This window comes from Leptopilina heterotoma, unplaced genomic scaffold (genome assembly GCF_015476425.1).
Source record: "Leptopilina heterotoma isolate Lh14 unplaced genomic scaffold, ASM1547642v1 Lhet_350, whole genome shotgun sequence".
NCBI lineage: Eukaryota > Metazoa > Arthropoda > Insecta > Hymenoptera > Figitidae > Leptopilina > Leptopilina heterotoma.
This window is the reverse complement of record NW_025111032.1, coordinates 604735-622854: the sequence shown is the minus strand read 5'-3', so window position 1 is coordinate 622854 and position 18120 is coordinate 604735. Positions and strand designations below refer to the sequence as shown.

The window sequence follows — 18120 nt, the reverse complement described above, 5'->3', positions numbered from 1 at the left end:
GTAGATATTTAAAATCATTGAATTGCGAAAAGTTTTCAAAAGTAATTAAATTTTACAAAGAATTCTACTAAAATTTTTGAAAATAATTGAATGTCTGTGTGGGATTTTATTAAATTTTTTTTGAAAATAATTGAATTCCTAAAGAGCATTTTATTATTTATGAAAATAATTAAATTCTCGCTATTTTATTAGAATTTTTTTAAATAATTGAATTTCAAAGAAGAAATTTATTACTTTTAAAAATAATTGAATTCTTGTGATGAATATTGTTATTTATGAAAATAATTGAATTTTGGAAAGAATTTGATTAAAATGTCTCAAAATAATTGAATTTGCGCTAATAATTTTGTTATTTATTTTTAATAATTAAATTCTTTCGAATAGAATTATTTATCTAAATAATTGAATTCATGGGAAGAATTTTATTAAAATCTAAAAGAATAATTGAATTATTTAAATAATTCAAAAAACTTTAATTAAAATTGTATTTAAAATAATTGATATCTTTCGATCAATTTCATTAAAATATTTGAAAATAATTCAATTCCTGTGAAAAATTCTAATATTTTTGAAAATAATTGAATACTTTCAACGAATTTAAAAAAAAATTTTTTTTTAATAATTAATTTTTCGTGGAATCGAAATAAAATTTTGCAGAATAATTAAATTTTTTCTTAGCAATTTCTGTAAAATTGTACTGAAAATAATTGAAATCCTGACATGAATGTTATTATTTAAGGAAAAATTGAATAATTAAAATTTTCAAAAAGAATTGAATTCCTGAGAAGAATTTTATTATTTAGGAAAATAATTGAATTCTTGCGAACGATTTTATTAGAATTTTTATGAAATAATTGAATTTCAAAAAAAAAATTTATTACTTTTTAAAAATAATTGAATTTTTATGATGAATATTGTTATTTATGAAAATAATTGAATTTTGCAAAGAATTTTATTAAAAGGCCTTAAAATAATTGAATTTTCGGGAATAATCTTGTTATTTATTTTTAATAATTGAATTCTTTTGAAGAATTATTTATGAAAATAATTGAATAGTTGCTAAAAACTTTATTAAAATTTTTAAAAATAATTGAATTTCTGAGAAAAATTTTATTTATTTATGAAAATAATTGAATTCTTGAGAAAGATTTCATTAGAATTTTGTTAAATAATTGAATTTCCAAGAAGAAATTTATTACTTTTAAAAATAATTGAATTCTTGTGATGAATATTGTTATTTATGAAAATAATTGAATTTTGCAAAGAATTTTATTAAAATGCCTCAAAATATTTGAATTTTCCGGAAGAATTTTTTATTTATCTTTAATAATTGATTTTTTTCAAAAAAATTATTTATGTAAATAATTGAATTCTTGGAAAGAATTTTATTAAAATATAAAAGAATAATTGAATTATTCCAAAAAAATTTAATTAAAATTGTATTTAAAATAATTAACTTCTTTCGAACAATTTTATTAAAATATTTGAAAATAATTTTAATTTCTGTGAAAAATTTTTAAATTTTTGTAAATAATTGAATTTTTCCAAAGAATTGAAAAAAACATTTATTTTAATAATTGATTTTTTCGAGGAATTAAAATTAAATGTTTTTAAGAATAATTACATTTTTTAAGCAATTCTTGTAAAAATTGTATGAAAAAAGTAATTGAAATCCTGCAATGAATTTTATTATTTATGAAAATAATTGAATAGTTACTAAGAATTTTATTTAAATTTTCAAAAATAATTTAATTCCTGAGAAGAATTTTATTATTTATGAAAATAATTGAATTATTTCGAAAAAGTTTATTAAAATGTTTTTAAAAAATTGAATTTCTGTGAAAAATTTTGTTATTTTTGAAAATAATTGAATTCTTGTGGAAAACTTTATTAGTGAAAATAATTGAATTTTTCTATTAATTAATTTAAAATAGTATTAAAAATAATTCAAAACTCTTCTATGAGTTATTATTTATTAAAATAATTGAATTTTTGTTTAGAATTTTATCAAAAATTTTTTTTTTAAAAAAATCAATTTAAAAATCAATTATTAGTGAAAGTATTTGAACCTATTATCGAAAAGGGTCTTCAATCAATAGATAAACCTAAAGTACTTTACAGAATCGGTGATAAGAACTAAACAGACTATAATACCAAATTTTATAAATCAACATCACCAAAAAAAAAATTTACCCTAATAACAAGTATATTCTATATAGTAAAACTAATTACCCTAAAAAAAATTTTCATAAAACAATAAAAAAAAGCATTGTACAGTATAAAACAAGAAGGCTATTTCCCAACTGGAAAAAAATATCAAATACCTAACGATATTGGAGAAAAACTAGGGAAATACGAAGTCAAAGTGGATGTCAGAGGAAGTAAAGAGTAGCAAAATACAAAGGATCCTTCAACCACTTTTTTTTTCACAGAAAAAGAATAGGGCTTCCCTTGTTCAGGAGAAATTCATTTTTTTTTCTTTTTCTCTTTTTTTTTGGGTCAAATGCCTCTCGATAACATGACTAAGAAAGAAGCCTGCCGATTGCTTATCACTTTGACGAAGCCATTTGATATTAAATTCAGTTTCCCTTTGGCGCTTTATATCCGCACGTAAATGTAGTAAAGTTTTGTTATTCGATCACGTCTAACACTAAAAGACCTATTTCACGTTGGCTTCTGTTACTCGTAACGATGTTTTTGTGTCTAACAAGATTTCCTGCCCCTTTCAACATTTTACGATTACGATTCATCGTATTCGAAAATCGATGATCATGATGATGATGATGATGATAATGATAATAATAATTCCGCAAATGTAATTCAGTTTGTCCTAGCTATATGATTATGTTAGATTATCTTTTATGGTTCAAGAGATTATATTTGATTCATCTAAATGTAAATTTGATAACCTTGCGGGAATTTTTATTAAATGTGCAAAAAAGAATCCTTTTTGCCGAAACTTATCTACTATCCAACTGCACCTATATTTTACGAAATTTGGTTTTAAAAGTTGAGGTGATAGGTTGAAAAGTAGGTGGAAAACGAAATTATGTTTTTTTGACCAATAAGCTCTCGCAGTTGGGGTAATTCTTTATGATAAATTTCGAAGAAAGGTTAAAAGATTCGGGGAATGGTTTAAAAATAAATTTATCCAGAGATGGTTATATTTCATGAAATGAAACGAGGTGCGTGGAAAGAAGAAATTTATAAACACATCTCTCGTGACATCCATCCCCTCGTTCCTTTAAGCGAAGGGGTCAAGATTTATGTAACCTAATTCGGTCCTATGTGCGCAATAAGCCCCTCTGAATAACACTATATGCTTCTCCTTATCGTTACTCGCCACCCTTGGTTGCTTGATTTCGACCTTCTTCAAAGGTGACTGAACCTCCGTTAAATTTATCTTATACATCATCTAAATCACATCATTAGTTGCTACAAGAAAATATCTCAACAAAAACACAAAACAAAAGTATTTTCCCTCTTTCAATTTAAAAAAAAAATACCTCGCTACTTATTCAGTTGAAGTAGAAAATAAAAATTCGTAATAATTTTCGCAAAATATTTTCTTTACCATAATAAGGAGAGAAAGTATTCAGCGAAAATTTGTTTACAAAGTTAAAATAATTATCCATCAAGTCTATTCATCAAGTTATCTATATTCATTTTTATATCGTGTTTCAAAGTTATAGTTGATAGCAGCCGATAATAAATTCTTCAATTTGGAATTTATAACCCCCCCGAGGGTTCATAAACAGAAACTTTCCAAATCTAACATTCTCTCTACCCCCTAAAATGTTTATCGATCCTGAGATTTCTCAAAATTCTGACATTATAATTAATAAGTTCGTTATACGCTTATCCTAAGACTTTGGAGAATTTCACAGTTCAGAAAAGATACACTGCGGTTGTGTAACAATTTCGAAGAATTTTGCAGTTTGAAAGAAAATTGTCTACTTTTCACTATAAACTAAATGTCGAGGTGAATTATTATTAAACCCCCTAAAGCTTTTCCCTTATTCGTCACAAATAAAAAAATAGGTCGATTTTATCTTGAAAAATTAACAAAAATAGAAGTCAAATCTCTAGCTAATAAATAACAGAAAAATATCTCAAAGGAAGTTCCGTGGGGGAAAATTAACCAAAAAAAAAGGAAAACTTAGAAGGGGCAAATGATTAATCCCCAAATTTCAATTTCATAATTTTCAAAAAATCGAAATTCTTATTATCGAAGCATTTGACATAATTTTCATATTTCGAAATACCATTGAACATAATTAACTATTAACTATATTAATTTGAATGTTCTTTCATTTTTGCATTCATTCACTTTTTCTGTCCCTCACACTCTGAAGTTGTCTTTTATTTATACTTTTGTTTTTGTTATCTTTAGATTAATTGTATATTATATTATTACTAGAAAATTTTACGCGCTGAACGTGATATTCAATTTATTATTCTTATGCAAATTACAAATATTTTTAATTTTCAAATATAAATTTTTAAAATAATTTCATAATCAAAATTAAAACAATATTCACTTATTAAGTACAAAATTAATTATTACTGTTCATATTTTCTAAAATTTTAATAAATCCTTCGAAAAAGTTCAATTATTTTTATAAATACAGTAAAATTCTTCATATACGAATTTAATTATTTTTAATCAAATTTTAATAAAATTACATGAAAGAATTTAATTATTTTCAAAAATTTCCATAAAATGCAATTTTAACAAGAATTTAGAATTCTCTAAAAATAATTCAATTATTCTCAAAAATTTTTTTAAAAATTTTATATAAAAATTAAATTACTTTCAATGCAATTTTTAAATATATTCGTCAAAAAAATTGAAAGAATTCAATTATTTTCAAAAAAGTAATAAAATTCTTGTGATGAATTCAATGATTTTAAATATATACATAATTTTAATAAAAATTCTTTAAAGAAATTCCATTATTTTCGAAACAACTTTAATTGAATTTCTCGAAAAAATTTCATTATTTAAAAATATTTCTATAAAATTTTTCATAACAATTTAATTATTTCTTATAAATTTTTAAAAATTCTCGCGAAACATTTTAATTATTTTTTTATAAATAGTAAAATCTTTCTAAACAATATTCAATTTTGTTTTTTCAATAGTAAAATCTTTACAAAAATCCAATGATTTTTAAAACAATTTTAATTGAATTCCTCGGATGAATTCAAGTATTTTGAAATATTTCCATAAATTTCAATTATGTCCAAAAATTTTAATAAATTCTTCAAAACAATTTTTATAAATATTAGTAAAATTTTCCGCAAAAGAATTCAATTATTTTTAATTCACTTTTAATAAAATTCTTCTTCATAAAATTTAAATGCTTTCAAAATTTTCAATTAAAATTATTAAAGAAACTCCATTAGTTTTAAAAAAAAAATTCAAAGAAATTCTTCAAAAGAAATTTAATTAGGATTTTAAAAAATTTTAATAAAATTCTTTGTGAGAATTCAGTTATTTTCCTATAAATAATAAAATTCTTTGAAGGAATTCTATTATCATCAAATTTTTTTTTTTAAATTCTTTGCAACAATTCGATGATTTTCAATATATTAATTTTTAAAATTGAAAATATTTGAAAAGAAAAATTATAAAAAAAGTTAATAATAATGCCATTTATTTTGCATTATTTTTGTTTATGAATCACAATTTTTTTTTAACAAAATTATTATTTTGTTTTAAAGAAAGAAGAAAAATATTTGCGAAATTCCTATTTTTTTTAATCTTATTTTTGGAACAGGATTTTCCTTAAGGAATTAAGACATTCAAAAATTTCGAATTCAAACCTTTTTTAAATTAAACAACTTATAAAATTATTTTGTTATAAAATATGAAGATATCGATTGCTCTGAGTCGAAGACTCGGAGTGATCGATCTCTTCATTTTTTATAATAATTAAAGATGACCAAGTAATAAAATCATTATTTTATATTATTATAAGAATATTGTTACTGTAACTTCATGAAAATTATTTTCATCATTTTAATTTAATTATTATTTTCTAGAATTTTAAATTATTTTTTTATGAAAATAATTGAATTCCTTAAAAAAATTTATTATTTATAAAAATAATAATTGAATTCCTGTGAAATTTTTATTATTTATGAAAATAATTAAATGTTTGCATACAATTTTATTAACATTTTTTTTTTGAGAAATTTTATTGAAATAGTAGATATTGAAAATCAGTGAAATTAGAAAAATGCATTTTATTTTTGAAAATAATTGATATTAGAACAAGAATTTTTTTGACATTTAGGAAAATAATTAAACTTTGGAGAAGAATTTTGTTACTTATAAAGATAATTGGGATTTTTACAAATTTTTTTTTCAAATTTTGTACATAGTTGAATTTTATAAGAAGAATTTTATTTATTTATTTTTTTTAAATAGTTGAATTTCTGCAATTATTTGTAATTTCTCCAAAATTGAATTTTTTTTTTAGTGTTTTCAACAAAAATTTGAATTAGAAAGTTTTCAAATTCTATTATTTTTAAAATTGCTAATTTTATTTAAAAAAAGCAGTAAGAAGTTAGCCTCGCGCACTTCAGCGCGCGAATTGTTGCTAGTTTTTAATTATTCGAATAATTATTTATCCTAATATTCAAATAATAGAATTATCCTGCTTTGAAACAATGTTTGAGTTGAAAAATTCTTTGACATAAATTTTGTTATTCCGAATGACTATTTGTCATAATTATTATTAATCTTCTGAATGACTACATAACCTAAAATTAATTCACATTCAATTTGTATGTTTGCGAAATTTCATTTCACATAATTTTTATATTTCGAAATACTATTTAAGATTGAGTTTAATTGTTTTGTTTAGTTTCTTGTATTAATTTTTATCTGATTCTGTACTTATATAATTTATATTAGAATTTATTTGCGTTAATTTGTATTCTACAGTTATATGCTTGTGATAAATCAGATTCTATTGAATATCATAAGTTTCTAGGAGGTTTAGAACTGAAATATTCAGATATTAGGTGTAATCTTTATATCAAGATGCTCATTGTATTAAAGCTGCAAGTCTTGCGACTTTGTTCTGTGACATTATAATCCTTATTACCTGTGATTCTTTTGGTTTAAAATTTCTTTTCGTGATCTGTATAATTCTCTACTGTTTGTATTATATACATATATTGTATTTGTTGTAAATCAATTGTTGTTCTCATAGTTCTCCTGGGACAAAATAAAGAAATTCTAATTCTAATAGAATCGTCTTTTAAAATATTTTTCACTTTGTTGAAAAAAATTCTTTGACATAAATTTTGTTATTCCGAATGACGTGACGTCTTCTCTCATCAACATCTCTCATCAAACTATATTGAAAACGTGCTTTCGTCGTCTGCTACATTTTTCCGCGCGAAATACCACTGCTCAATTAAAGGGGAGTTCACATCTAGCTTTAAACCTCAAGTCAAAATTAACGCCCGAAATGTGAATTTTGGAAAAACTAACATTATTAGTGAATTAGTGGGAAAAATAACAGAGACTTAATTAAATTTTACGCTAATATTAACATAAAATTTGGAAAAAAAATTTTTTTTTTTCTAAGAAAGTTATAGTGAATGATAAAAAAGAAAAGATTATAGCAGACGAAAAAGATGCGGAAATTTCGTTCTTGTCATTCTAAATCAAGAATTCAGATAGGCGACACGCCCTCTTGTGGTAGGCAGCGGAAATTACGACTGTAGAATTTACCTGGTCGAAGGTTGTGGGAAAATGCGTTTGTTATCATGGTGGAGGTATAGTATCCGCCCTTACCGTATTCAACCCTTTTGACTTTAGTTTCCTTGATAAGATCCCCACAGGACCGGACACGTCAATTCTCTTTTCTCATCCGCACAATAATTTCATCAAAAATCTTAAATTCAATTTAACTTTATTATTCGATTTGTTAAAATTTTCTTTTTATAACAATTTTTCAATCTTGACGAATGTAATACTAATTTTTCCATGAGAAATATTTTTATTTATTCCAAATTGTTTGCAAATTGTTCAAAATTAAAATTAATTACTGAAAATTCGTAATTCGAAATTTATGAATGAGAGAGAAAAGAATAGAAATGTCTTTCCTTCTGTTTTATTTCATGTAAAGCAATGTAAAGATAAAAGTCTAGCAAGGTTGGGCAGTTGGGAAAAATGAAAAAATCTATGTGTCGCATTTGGGATGTTACCTTCTATTATAAAGGCAGATTTACAATTTCCAAAGTCGGAGGCAATAATTCAAGTTGTAGGTGGAGCTGGTATTGCTTACGCTAATATTGGCGCGAAATTTGAAACATAAAGTAACTCATAAATAATATTATACAACAGAAGTAAGAAATTAATTAATAAAAATATTATATTACTCAATAAAATTCGATTTATCCGAGAGTAAAATATTTCTTAATAATAAAATGTCATATATATTGATATAGGTGAGAAGGGGAAATAAGTGGAAAAATAAGATATGTGGTTAGGACAAGTGGCACTTACCGGTCGTAGAGTTGATGAGAAAATAGCCTTCTGGATTGCCACTTGTGATAGAAAAAGTGAATTGCTGAGACGAAACATCACGATCTAATGCTCGTATTTGAACTACATTCACGCCAGCTGGTGAGTTTTCAGGTACTGAAGGATAATAGACAGGCAGTTCAGTGAGAGGAATATTGTCGTTTTCATCCAAGACTTCAATGTACACCTTAACACAGACAAAAAAAGAACTTAAATTTAACACAAATTATTGGAAAAGAAGGACACAAAAAAAAAATTCATTCTACCATTAAATCGCGTCACTTTGAAATGTAATTTTTTTACTTTAAGTAAAAATGGAAATGAAAAATGAAAATTTTACTATAAAGTAAAACAGAAAATAAAAATTACGAATCTGTCAATGAACATAAAAAATTTTCAAATTAAAACACAAAATAATTATCTAGAAAGTAAAAATAAAAAGAAAGAAGTAAATACTGAGAAACGAGAAAGAAGAGAAGAAAGATGTTATTAAAAATTTTTTGTTATTAAATTAAATAAAGAGACAGCTTTATGAATACTAGTAAGAATTCTTTTTAAACTTCAGATTTCAAATAGAGTATGAGAATATGAAAAAAAAAAATTATTTACACTCACAGCAGATATTCAATTATTAAAAAAAGTAAAAACCATAAACGAAGAAAATAATTAAATCGCAAACAGTATAAAAATTCTTAAAGAAGAAAGAGAATTTAAAATCATTTCTCTCCAATAAAGTGAGAAAAAGTATTGCATCTTAAAAAATAAACTTTAGATTTAAAAATTTCTAAGATACCCTACATAAATAGAGAAAATGAGGTTGAATTTAGAAAAAGTGTTAAAAAAATATAAAAACATGAAAAATTCCTAAGATATAAAAAAGAGAAAAAAAGAGAAAAAAGAGAGAGAAAGGAGAGAGAAAGGAGAGAGAAAGAGATGAGGAAAAGAAAGGTGTAAAAGAGAAAAACAAAAGAAATTGAATAGAGGAAAAATGACCAAAAGAAAAAAAGACTTAAAGAGGAAGTAGAAAGAAAAGAAGGGGTGGTTGGAGGGTAGGGGGGTTAATAAAAGGTTGTCGGAACTGAGGATGAAAAGGTGGTCGAAAAAAAAATAAGAACATGATAAAAAAAGAAGGAGGTAAATCGTAAAATAGAAAGAAAGGTAGCAAAAAGAAGAGAAGAAAAAAAACTGTTTCAAAGATGCGAGGGAACGATAAAATCTGGATATAAATTTTAGACTTACTTCTTGTTTTGAACTCAGTGGAACCACACCGTGATCCTGTGCGTAAACCGTCAGCCAGTAGCCCCTTTTTGTTTCCACATCCAAAACAGCTTTTGTTTTTATATTTCCTGCAACAAAACGTCAAGAAAAACAAAAATTAATTTTTTCATCATTTTTTAATTTTTTTAATTATTAAAACCAGAATTTAATAAATATTTTTTATAATTTATTTTTTTACATTTAATTATATTGTTTATAACGATAATATAATATTTTTCTTATGAATGCTATAAGAATTATAAAATTACAAAATAATTTTTTTTTGTAATTAAAAACAATGATAATTGTCATTAATTACCAGTTTTTTTTTTTTGCAATAATAACCTGAAATGTAATAAACAAATAATTTAATATAAAACAAATTATCATTATTGGCGGAAAGTTGTACATTAATTTCGAAATGGAATTTCCGCTTTCACCAATGTCATAAATCAAGAAATTAATACTCGTAAATATTACGAATTATTATCATCAATTCTCATTACAGCAAATTTTATTCGAGTTTATTATTCTCATGAGAATTGAACGTGTCAAGCAAGTTTTAACACATTTTCATATATACCTATATGTATATAAATTTACAAATGTTAATTTATCATCAAGGTGAAAAAGGAGAGAAAAAAAAAATTTTTAATAAAAAATGATAAATAATAATTTGTCCTTTGAAATCCATTAGGTTCATTCTCTGCTTTTTTTGCCCAAAAATAATAAATTTAATGGAAAAAGAAAAAAAAAATTGGTGTATGTGGGACAATATAGAGACAAATATATTCATCGCGAAATGAATGGAAATAAATTATATTATTTTACGTGTACATTTTATAAAGTTTATATATTCATTATGAATGTGGTTTCAACTATACATCATTATTGATGTGATCGCATTATGTGGCTTGCTTCGAGTAAAGTTCTCGCATCTCTCGTATAATACTTAAGGTTTCGCCCTCCTTCCCACATACTATCTCATACTATCTCTCTTTACTATCTTCAACCTTCCTGTCCGTTATATATATATGTATACATACTTCGATCGTTACAGTTTACCATCGACGAAAATTTTCCCAGAAACCTCATCCAAATGTCAAAATGACGAAAATTTGATCAAAATATATTCAAAATAGTAAAATTGGTATAAGAATTACAAAAGAAGTAAAATTAATTTGTTTTTATATATAATTATATATAAAATGACAAATATTACCGTCGTATTCGAGATACTATTTTGAATTTTTAAAATCTGACGCCGAATTCGTAATCAGCGACCTCGAAAACCCCTGAGAAGGAAGCTGCGATCGAATCCAAGCGATTTTTGAAAATAAAGCGCCATATTGGATCCGCCATTTTGGATTTTGAGAAACTAAGGTCGAATTCGTAATCAGCGCCCCCGAAAACCCCCGAGTAACATGTTTCGAGCAAATCCGAGTGATTTTTTTTTAAAAAGTCGCCATATTGGATCCGCCATTTTGGATTTTGAGAAACTAAGGTCGAATTCGTAATCAGCGCCCCCGAAAACCCCCAAGTAACAATTTTCGAGTAAATCCGAGAGATTTTTTTAAAAAACGCCATATTGGATCCGCCATTTTGAATTTTGAAGAATTAATGCTGAATTTGCATTTGCGAGCTATTGTAAAAGTACCTTTACAGCCAGGTAAGAATGAATCCAGGAGATAGAAAAGGACAGAAATATATGTCAGTCCTTTTCTAACTCATGCTTCACGTTTGCGAACAACTTTCGTAAAGGTATTGTGAATTGGCCTTTATTGTACCCTTAATAGTACATGCAACTGCTTATATGCTGTCCCTCCGGTTTGCATAAATTTTTGAAAATTGTGGCATTTCTACAATTATTTTATTAGTTCGTGGAAAAATTTATTTATTATTTTAGTCACGAACTAAAGATTATAATAGAAATGACATCGTTTTCAAAATGGTGTGCAAACCTGCAGTTACCTGTACAACTTAAATTCTTCGTCGCGACACTGCAAATTGTAAAGTTGCCATTATTTCATAATGTGTAACGTCCCAAATGCGTAATTTCTCAAATGTTTAATTTTTAACTTCCCAACCTTGCTAGATGAAATTTGTAACTTTTTTTTATTAGCTACCCAACCTTGCTTGGACACAATTTACGAGAACTACACCCAAATGCATGTATGCTTTCCTACTGGTCTCACGGAATTTTGAAAAGTCGGGTCATTTCTATAATTTTTAGTTCGTGGCGTAAGGATTGTATATTCGTATGTCATGAACTAAAAGAATTTAGACAGAAACGACACGACTTTTCAAAATTCCTTTAGACCGGTAGGAAAGAATACATGCATTTGGGTGTAGTTTTTGTAAATTTTGTCAAAGCAAGGTTGGGTAGTTGGTAAAAAAAGTTACAAATGTTATCTAGCAAGCTTGGGTAGTAACTTTTTGTTATCAACTACCCAACCTTGCTTTGACAGAATTTACGAAAACTACAATCAATTGCATAAATGCGGTCCTACCGGTCGGACGGAATATTGAAAAGTCGTGTCATATCTAATGTTTTAAGAAAATGTTTTTTTTTCATTTGTTTTAAGAATGAAATAAAAAAAATTATATATTTAATAATATAAAGAAAAACGAAACATTATTTTTTTTTTATAAAAAGTGAAATTATTTTTTTCGACATACAAATAGTTATATATGTGACAAAATATATTACGAGTATAACTTAATATTAAAGGATGAACTTTAATGATCTTCCCCTTTGGATAAGAAGAGGGATATGGTTGTTTCACTTCATCGCGTAATTGAGCACAAGTAGGTGGTTCTAACCGGAGTCTATTCGTCTGACACTGTTCCCCTCGAATGCGTTTATGCTGATTTTATCCTCTCCCTCTCTATATAGAGAAAGAGAGAGCACAGGGGATATAGAGAGCAAAATCACCCTCCGTGTATTTCCTAAAGCACACTTGTTTCAAAACCGCTTCATAATGGAAATTTAAACTCAACCTCTTTTACTTTAGAACAACATCAATTTCAACCTCTCTTTCTCTAAAGCTGAAAATCAACGTCTGAATTCTTAAACGAAAATTTTATCGGACATACATCGCACCATTAGAATGACATGTTCTATTTTTTTTTAAAAGAGACCTGTAAGGAGAATAAAAATTCTAAATCGGATATTTTAATATTTACACGAGAGAGTAAAGGATAGAGATACTGTTTGTCTTTTTCCAGAAAAAGAAAAGAGATACTTCTGTCTTTTTCTCTCTCATGTAAAAATTATTCTGTCTAGGCCCCCAACTTTAATTTACTTATTTTTTCAAATAAAAATAATACTTTTCAAGTTTCTTATCTCGGGTTGATTAATATTGTCAATTCTATTTATTTCAATATAAAAAAATAAAATATTTATTATTTTAATATAGAAATAAATTAAATCTAATCATTAAAATAAACTTTTATTATTTACAAAAACTCCAATTTTTATTTTATTTTTAATACTCTTTTTGCGTCCAAAAAGTGTAAAGCTTTTTTGTTAAGGAAAATGAAATGTCCGGAATTGGACGCCATCTTGATTTTCGAGAAAACGATAAAAGAGTAATTGTGACAATAAATATACAATTTAGAATCAAGAGAGAATAAACTGTTCTTGATAACATAAGAAAAAAAAGCAATTTCAACAAAAGAAACTTTAAAAGTATCACCTCATCAGAGAAAGAAATTTGTTCCATTGAAAAGTTTTCTTGCTGATAAAAATTTACCTTGAAATAAAGTTTCAACCATCTCTAGATAACCTTATATTTTTCGATTTAAAAATAATAAAACTATATAGAAATGAACTTTCAAAGGTTTTTAAGAGGTATAAAACAGTAACTTATGTTTCTTATTTACAATTGACAACAAATTTTTAGATTTTACAGTCAATTGGCCTGTAAATTTTGAGGTTATGTTCGTCAATTGAATTGTGAATTTCACACTTAAAAATTATTATCTTTTAGGGCTATTGTAGAAACACTATTATAACTGAGTTTAAGCGCGATTTCGACATTTTTTTTCTGTCGACACCGGTGTAGAAGTACCACAAACTTTTGAGAATTTAAAGGTCAACGCACAATAGACTCGCAAAAGTCAAGGATGAGTTAGAAAAGGATAGAGATATATTTGTGTCCTTTTCTCTCACATGCCTCTTGTTCGCATCTTGAACAGAGTAAAGAAAAATAATAATAAATAAAAATAATAATGAATAATAAATAAATTTAAAAATTATGAACATAACCTCAAAAATAGAGTAGATTGATTAATCTATGTTTTCAATTTCGTTTTGTTTATCTTGACCTGTGACTTTTGACTATAAATTCTTCTCTATTACGAAAATTCTATTTACCGTTTGACCTAAAATTTGCAGGGTTATATTTTCTTCATTGATATAAGATTTTTTTTTGGTCATGAAGAATTATATTACTTCCGGTTTTTTAAAAATGATTTATGTTAAAGTTGCATAAATTTGATATCGATGTCGATGAACTCACGATGAAGGTTCATTAGCGATAAAAAGAGTCAAGCGGGAGCATCTTTATGCCAGCCGACACATAAATATATTAAAGTTGACGTCTTTTATCGCTCTAACACTATCGCTATGTGAGTAAAAAATTATCGATATTAAGGAATTAATTTCAATTTAGCAGTATGGCGAAAACAAAAATAAAAAATTAATAAAAGAAATTTTTCTTCTTTTATAAAAGGAATTTAAATAGAATTTCTTTAAAACAAATTTTTATTTTTTTAAATAACGATAATAATAATTAATTTTTGCATTTTTATTTATTTATTTATGATTATTCATTTTATTTTATATTTAGTATTTAATATTTATTTTTTATTTATTATTCATTTTTTATTAATTAATGAATTTATTATTAATTTATTTAAACATAAATTAAGAGAAATAAATTCTCTCTGGAGCTATTTGTTTTCTGACATTTTACTTAATAATAATTTATTTCTCAGACTTTTGTTTCTCCTTTTTTCTATTATTGAACCTTTAATGCACTGGCGCGAGAATAAATTAAATATGCAAGACAATAAATATCTATAAAGGAATATAAATTTATGAATTTCATGAATAATTCGTGAAAATTTTATAATTTTCATTTTATAACTACAACAATATCGTTAAAGTGCGTGAAATATTTTGATAAACACAATAGCAAAGCGCTAACAGGAAAATTGATTTTTATAAAAGTTTCCATCAGCTTTTATATTCTAAATACTTTATTATACAACAATAAAGATTATGTATGTACATGCATGTATATTTATCTAAAGTGTGTGTTTAATAATGGGCTTTGATCAAAATCAAAATTATTCAACCATATTTATTTACATTTCTATGTATTTACAGTGATAATAACATCAAAGGATTAGTTGATAACTAAAACCATAGGTACATAAACAAAAAAATAGAAATTAAATTGAAAGATAAAATTTTTTTCTGTCGATATCTGTGAATTTGGGAAATAGTCTGTTATTTAATTATTACTGATTATTTTAGTACCTACAATTATGGATTTATTTAATTTATAAGTAATTAATAATTATTTAATTTATAAGTAGGTTTGATATTTTAGATTTTAAAGTTGGCGCCAAAATGTTAGTATTAGCAACACCTGCTCTATCTACAACTTAAATTCTTGCTTTCAATTTTGTGAATTGTAAATTAGCCTTTATTCAATGATTTTTCAACTGCCCAACCCTGTTCGACAAAATATCTTTTGTCAATTATTCAACTTTGGGGATCCCCAACTTTACAAAACGAAACTGACAAATGTGTCGTCGAGCAAGGTTGGGCAGTTGACAGCAAAATTAATCATTTGACTAGTTGTCGCATTTGGGAGGTTATTAAAGTGTAATCAAAACTTAAAATACAGGTAACTGCTTCTATGTTATCCTGCGGATTGCATACATTTTTTAAAACCGTGGCATTTCTACTATTATATTATTAGTTCGTGGTAAATTATCATTTTAGTCACGAACTTAAAATTGTGATAGAAATGACGCGGTTTTCAACATTAAGGCCAATTTACAAGAACAGAGTATTGAGAAAAAAGAGATGTCTCCATTCTTTTCTATCTCATTTCAAGAATTTCTTGCTCCTTAAACTTTGAAACAAGAAAAATCCCAATTTTTTTAAGGTCAGTCTACAAAACAAATTTAACAATGCAAAAAACCAAAATGAACATTAATTAGCGTTAATATAACATGGAAATGTAGGGGAAACTACAGCTACAATTTTTTTTTGTTCCTTGTATACTCTTTTTGAAAAGATACATTGCCCCTATTATCCGGCTTTTAATTGCGGATATTCGAATTCGTTTCGGCGTCGATTGTGGTAGGCAAAATGCAATGGGGCTCCGCACACTCACACACATATAAAGCAACGTAGGTCACGGTAAATTTATATGGAGAGAAGGATTTATGCGAGGAACAATCGAGGGAACCCCCATTGGTTCCACCCCGTGGTTCGCGCGCGCGGGTTCAATATCAGTTTTCGGTTGAAATTGATTGTTGCTCACCTCAAAAGCTGCATCTGCGCGTGATAACCATTGAGATCGAGCGACGCGCAACGCTCAGAACACACAAGAGTTAATAAACGATTCTCTCTAGATATTACCAAACGATTAATAATTCTCTCTCTCTCTCTCCCTACTACCACCCTCTCATACAAATTATGTCACTAATAAATAATTTCACACGAATTGCAATCCTATAAATAATTTCCAAACTATTATACATTCACGTCGAATGCTCTTGAATATTTAAATGAAAATAAGTCAAATTTATTTGTAAATATATACTTTTTATTGCTCCTGAAATAATAGAACGATTCCATTAAAAATGAGTTTTTAAAAATAATTATTTCAGGTTAGGTGTCTGGGATATTCATATTTTTATCCTGCAGTGTAAACTGGCCATAATTTTTTACAAAATTTAGAGCAAACGGATTATTTTTAATTTTTGGTTATCTACAGGCAACTGGTTATATGCTGTCCTTATGGTTTGTATACATTTTTAGAATTGTAAATTTGCTATTATTTAATAATGCACAACGTCTCAAATGCGTCATTTGTCAAATGTCTCTTTGGCAACAAGCCAACCTTGCTAGATGAAATTTTTAACTTGTTGTTATCAACTACCCAACCTTGCTTTGACAGAATTTACGAAAACTACAATCAAATGCATATATGCGGTCCTACCGGTCGGACGGAATATTGAAAATTCGTGTCATTTCTATAATTTTTAGTTCGTGGCGTAACGATTGTATAATGTCATCAACTAAAAACATTACAAATGACACTTTTCAAAATTCCGTCAAACCGGAAGGACAGCATACATGCATTTGAGTGTAGTTTTCGTAAGTTTCGTTAAAGCAAGGTTGAGTAGTTAATAACAAAAAGATATTTCATCTGGCAAGGTTGGGTAGTTGTCAAACAGACATTTTGACAAATGACGCATTTGGGACGTTACATAGTATTACATAATGGCAAATTTGCAATGAAGCAAAGAAGAATTTAAGTTGTACAGGTAACTGCATGTATGCCATTCGTCTAATTTCAACAGTGACAAACAAATTTACTTCCTTTAAATAAAAAATCGTAAAATTATTTTTTTTATTATTAACATCAATAATATTCAAATTAAAATCGGGATGCGTCTTTTTTTTGTGATATAAGAAGATGTCTGAGGGGGGAAGATATTTGGAAGAGAGAATAGCACGCGTCGAGTCGCGTCATTTGTTGGAAGCTGCCTGTCTCATCGCACATAAGTAGATGAAACATGAAAGCCAGTTAAGCTGACACTTGAAGAGGATCGTGTAAATGGCCGAGAACCTAGAGATTATTATTGTCGAGTGGTCTCATTTTATTTCTTGGGTGGCCTGCTGCAGTCTCATCCATAAAGACAAACCCGAACGAATTGCGTTCCTTAAATATATATATTTATCTCGCGAGAGAGTTAATTTTAAAATAATATATTTCACTTTTCACCTAATACTTGAAACAAGGTCCCGTTTAAATTTTGCTAAAGGAAATTTTTTAAGCTTTTTTTTCTAACTGCCCAACCTTGCTGGTTGGAATTTTCGCAACTTTTTTAAAATTTTAATAAACAAGGTTGGGCAGTCAACAGAAAATGGCGCATTTGGCTATTTGACAAATTTTTTTTGGGGCCTAGAGGTGTGAATGACCCTTTATCATAGGTTGGAGAGTATGATTTCTTTGTTACGTGAATTGTGGACGTTCCATTACAATTTTATGTGGTAACTACCC

General features: G+C 26.4%; 1 protein-coding gene across 3 annotated transcripts in view; it reads right to left on the bottom strand.

The window, feature by feature from the left end:
• The window catches only part of LOC122505215 (fat-like cadherin-related tumor suppressor homolog), a 535247-nt gene that overhangs the window by 52720 nt on the left and 464407 nt on the right, over positions 1–18120 (bottom strand). For all 3 annotated transcript variants that reach the window (XM_043616706.1, XM_043616703.1, XM_043616704.1), the window contains exons 4-5: positions 9788–9894; positions 8531–8735 (exon numbers count right to left, since the gene is read on the bottom strand). In XM_043616706.1, the coding sequence (XP_043472641.1) occupies positions 8531–8735; positions 9788–9894 (312 nt within the window). The remainder of the gene's footprint in view (positions 1–8530; positions 8736–9787; positions 9895–18120) is intronic.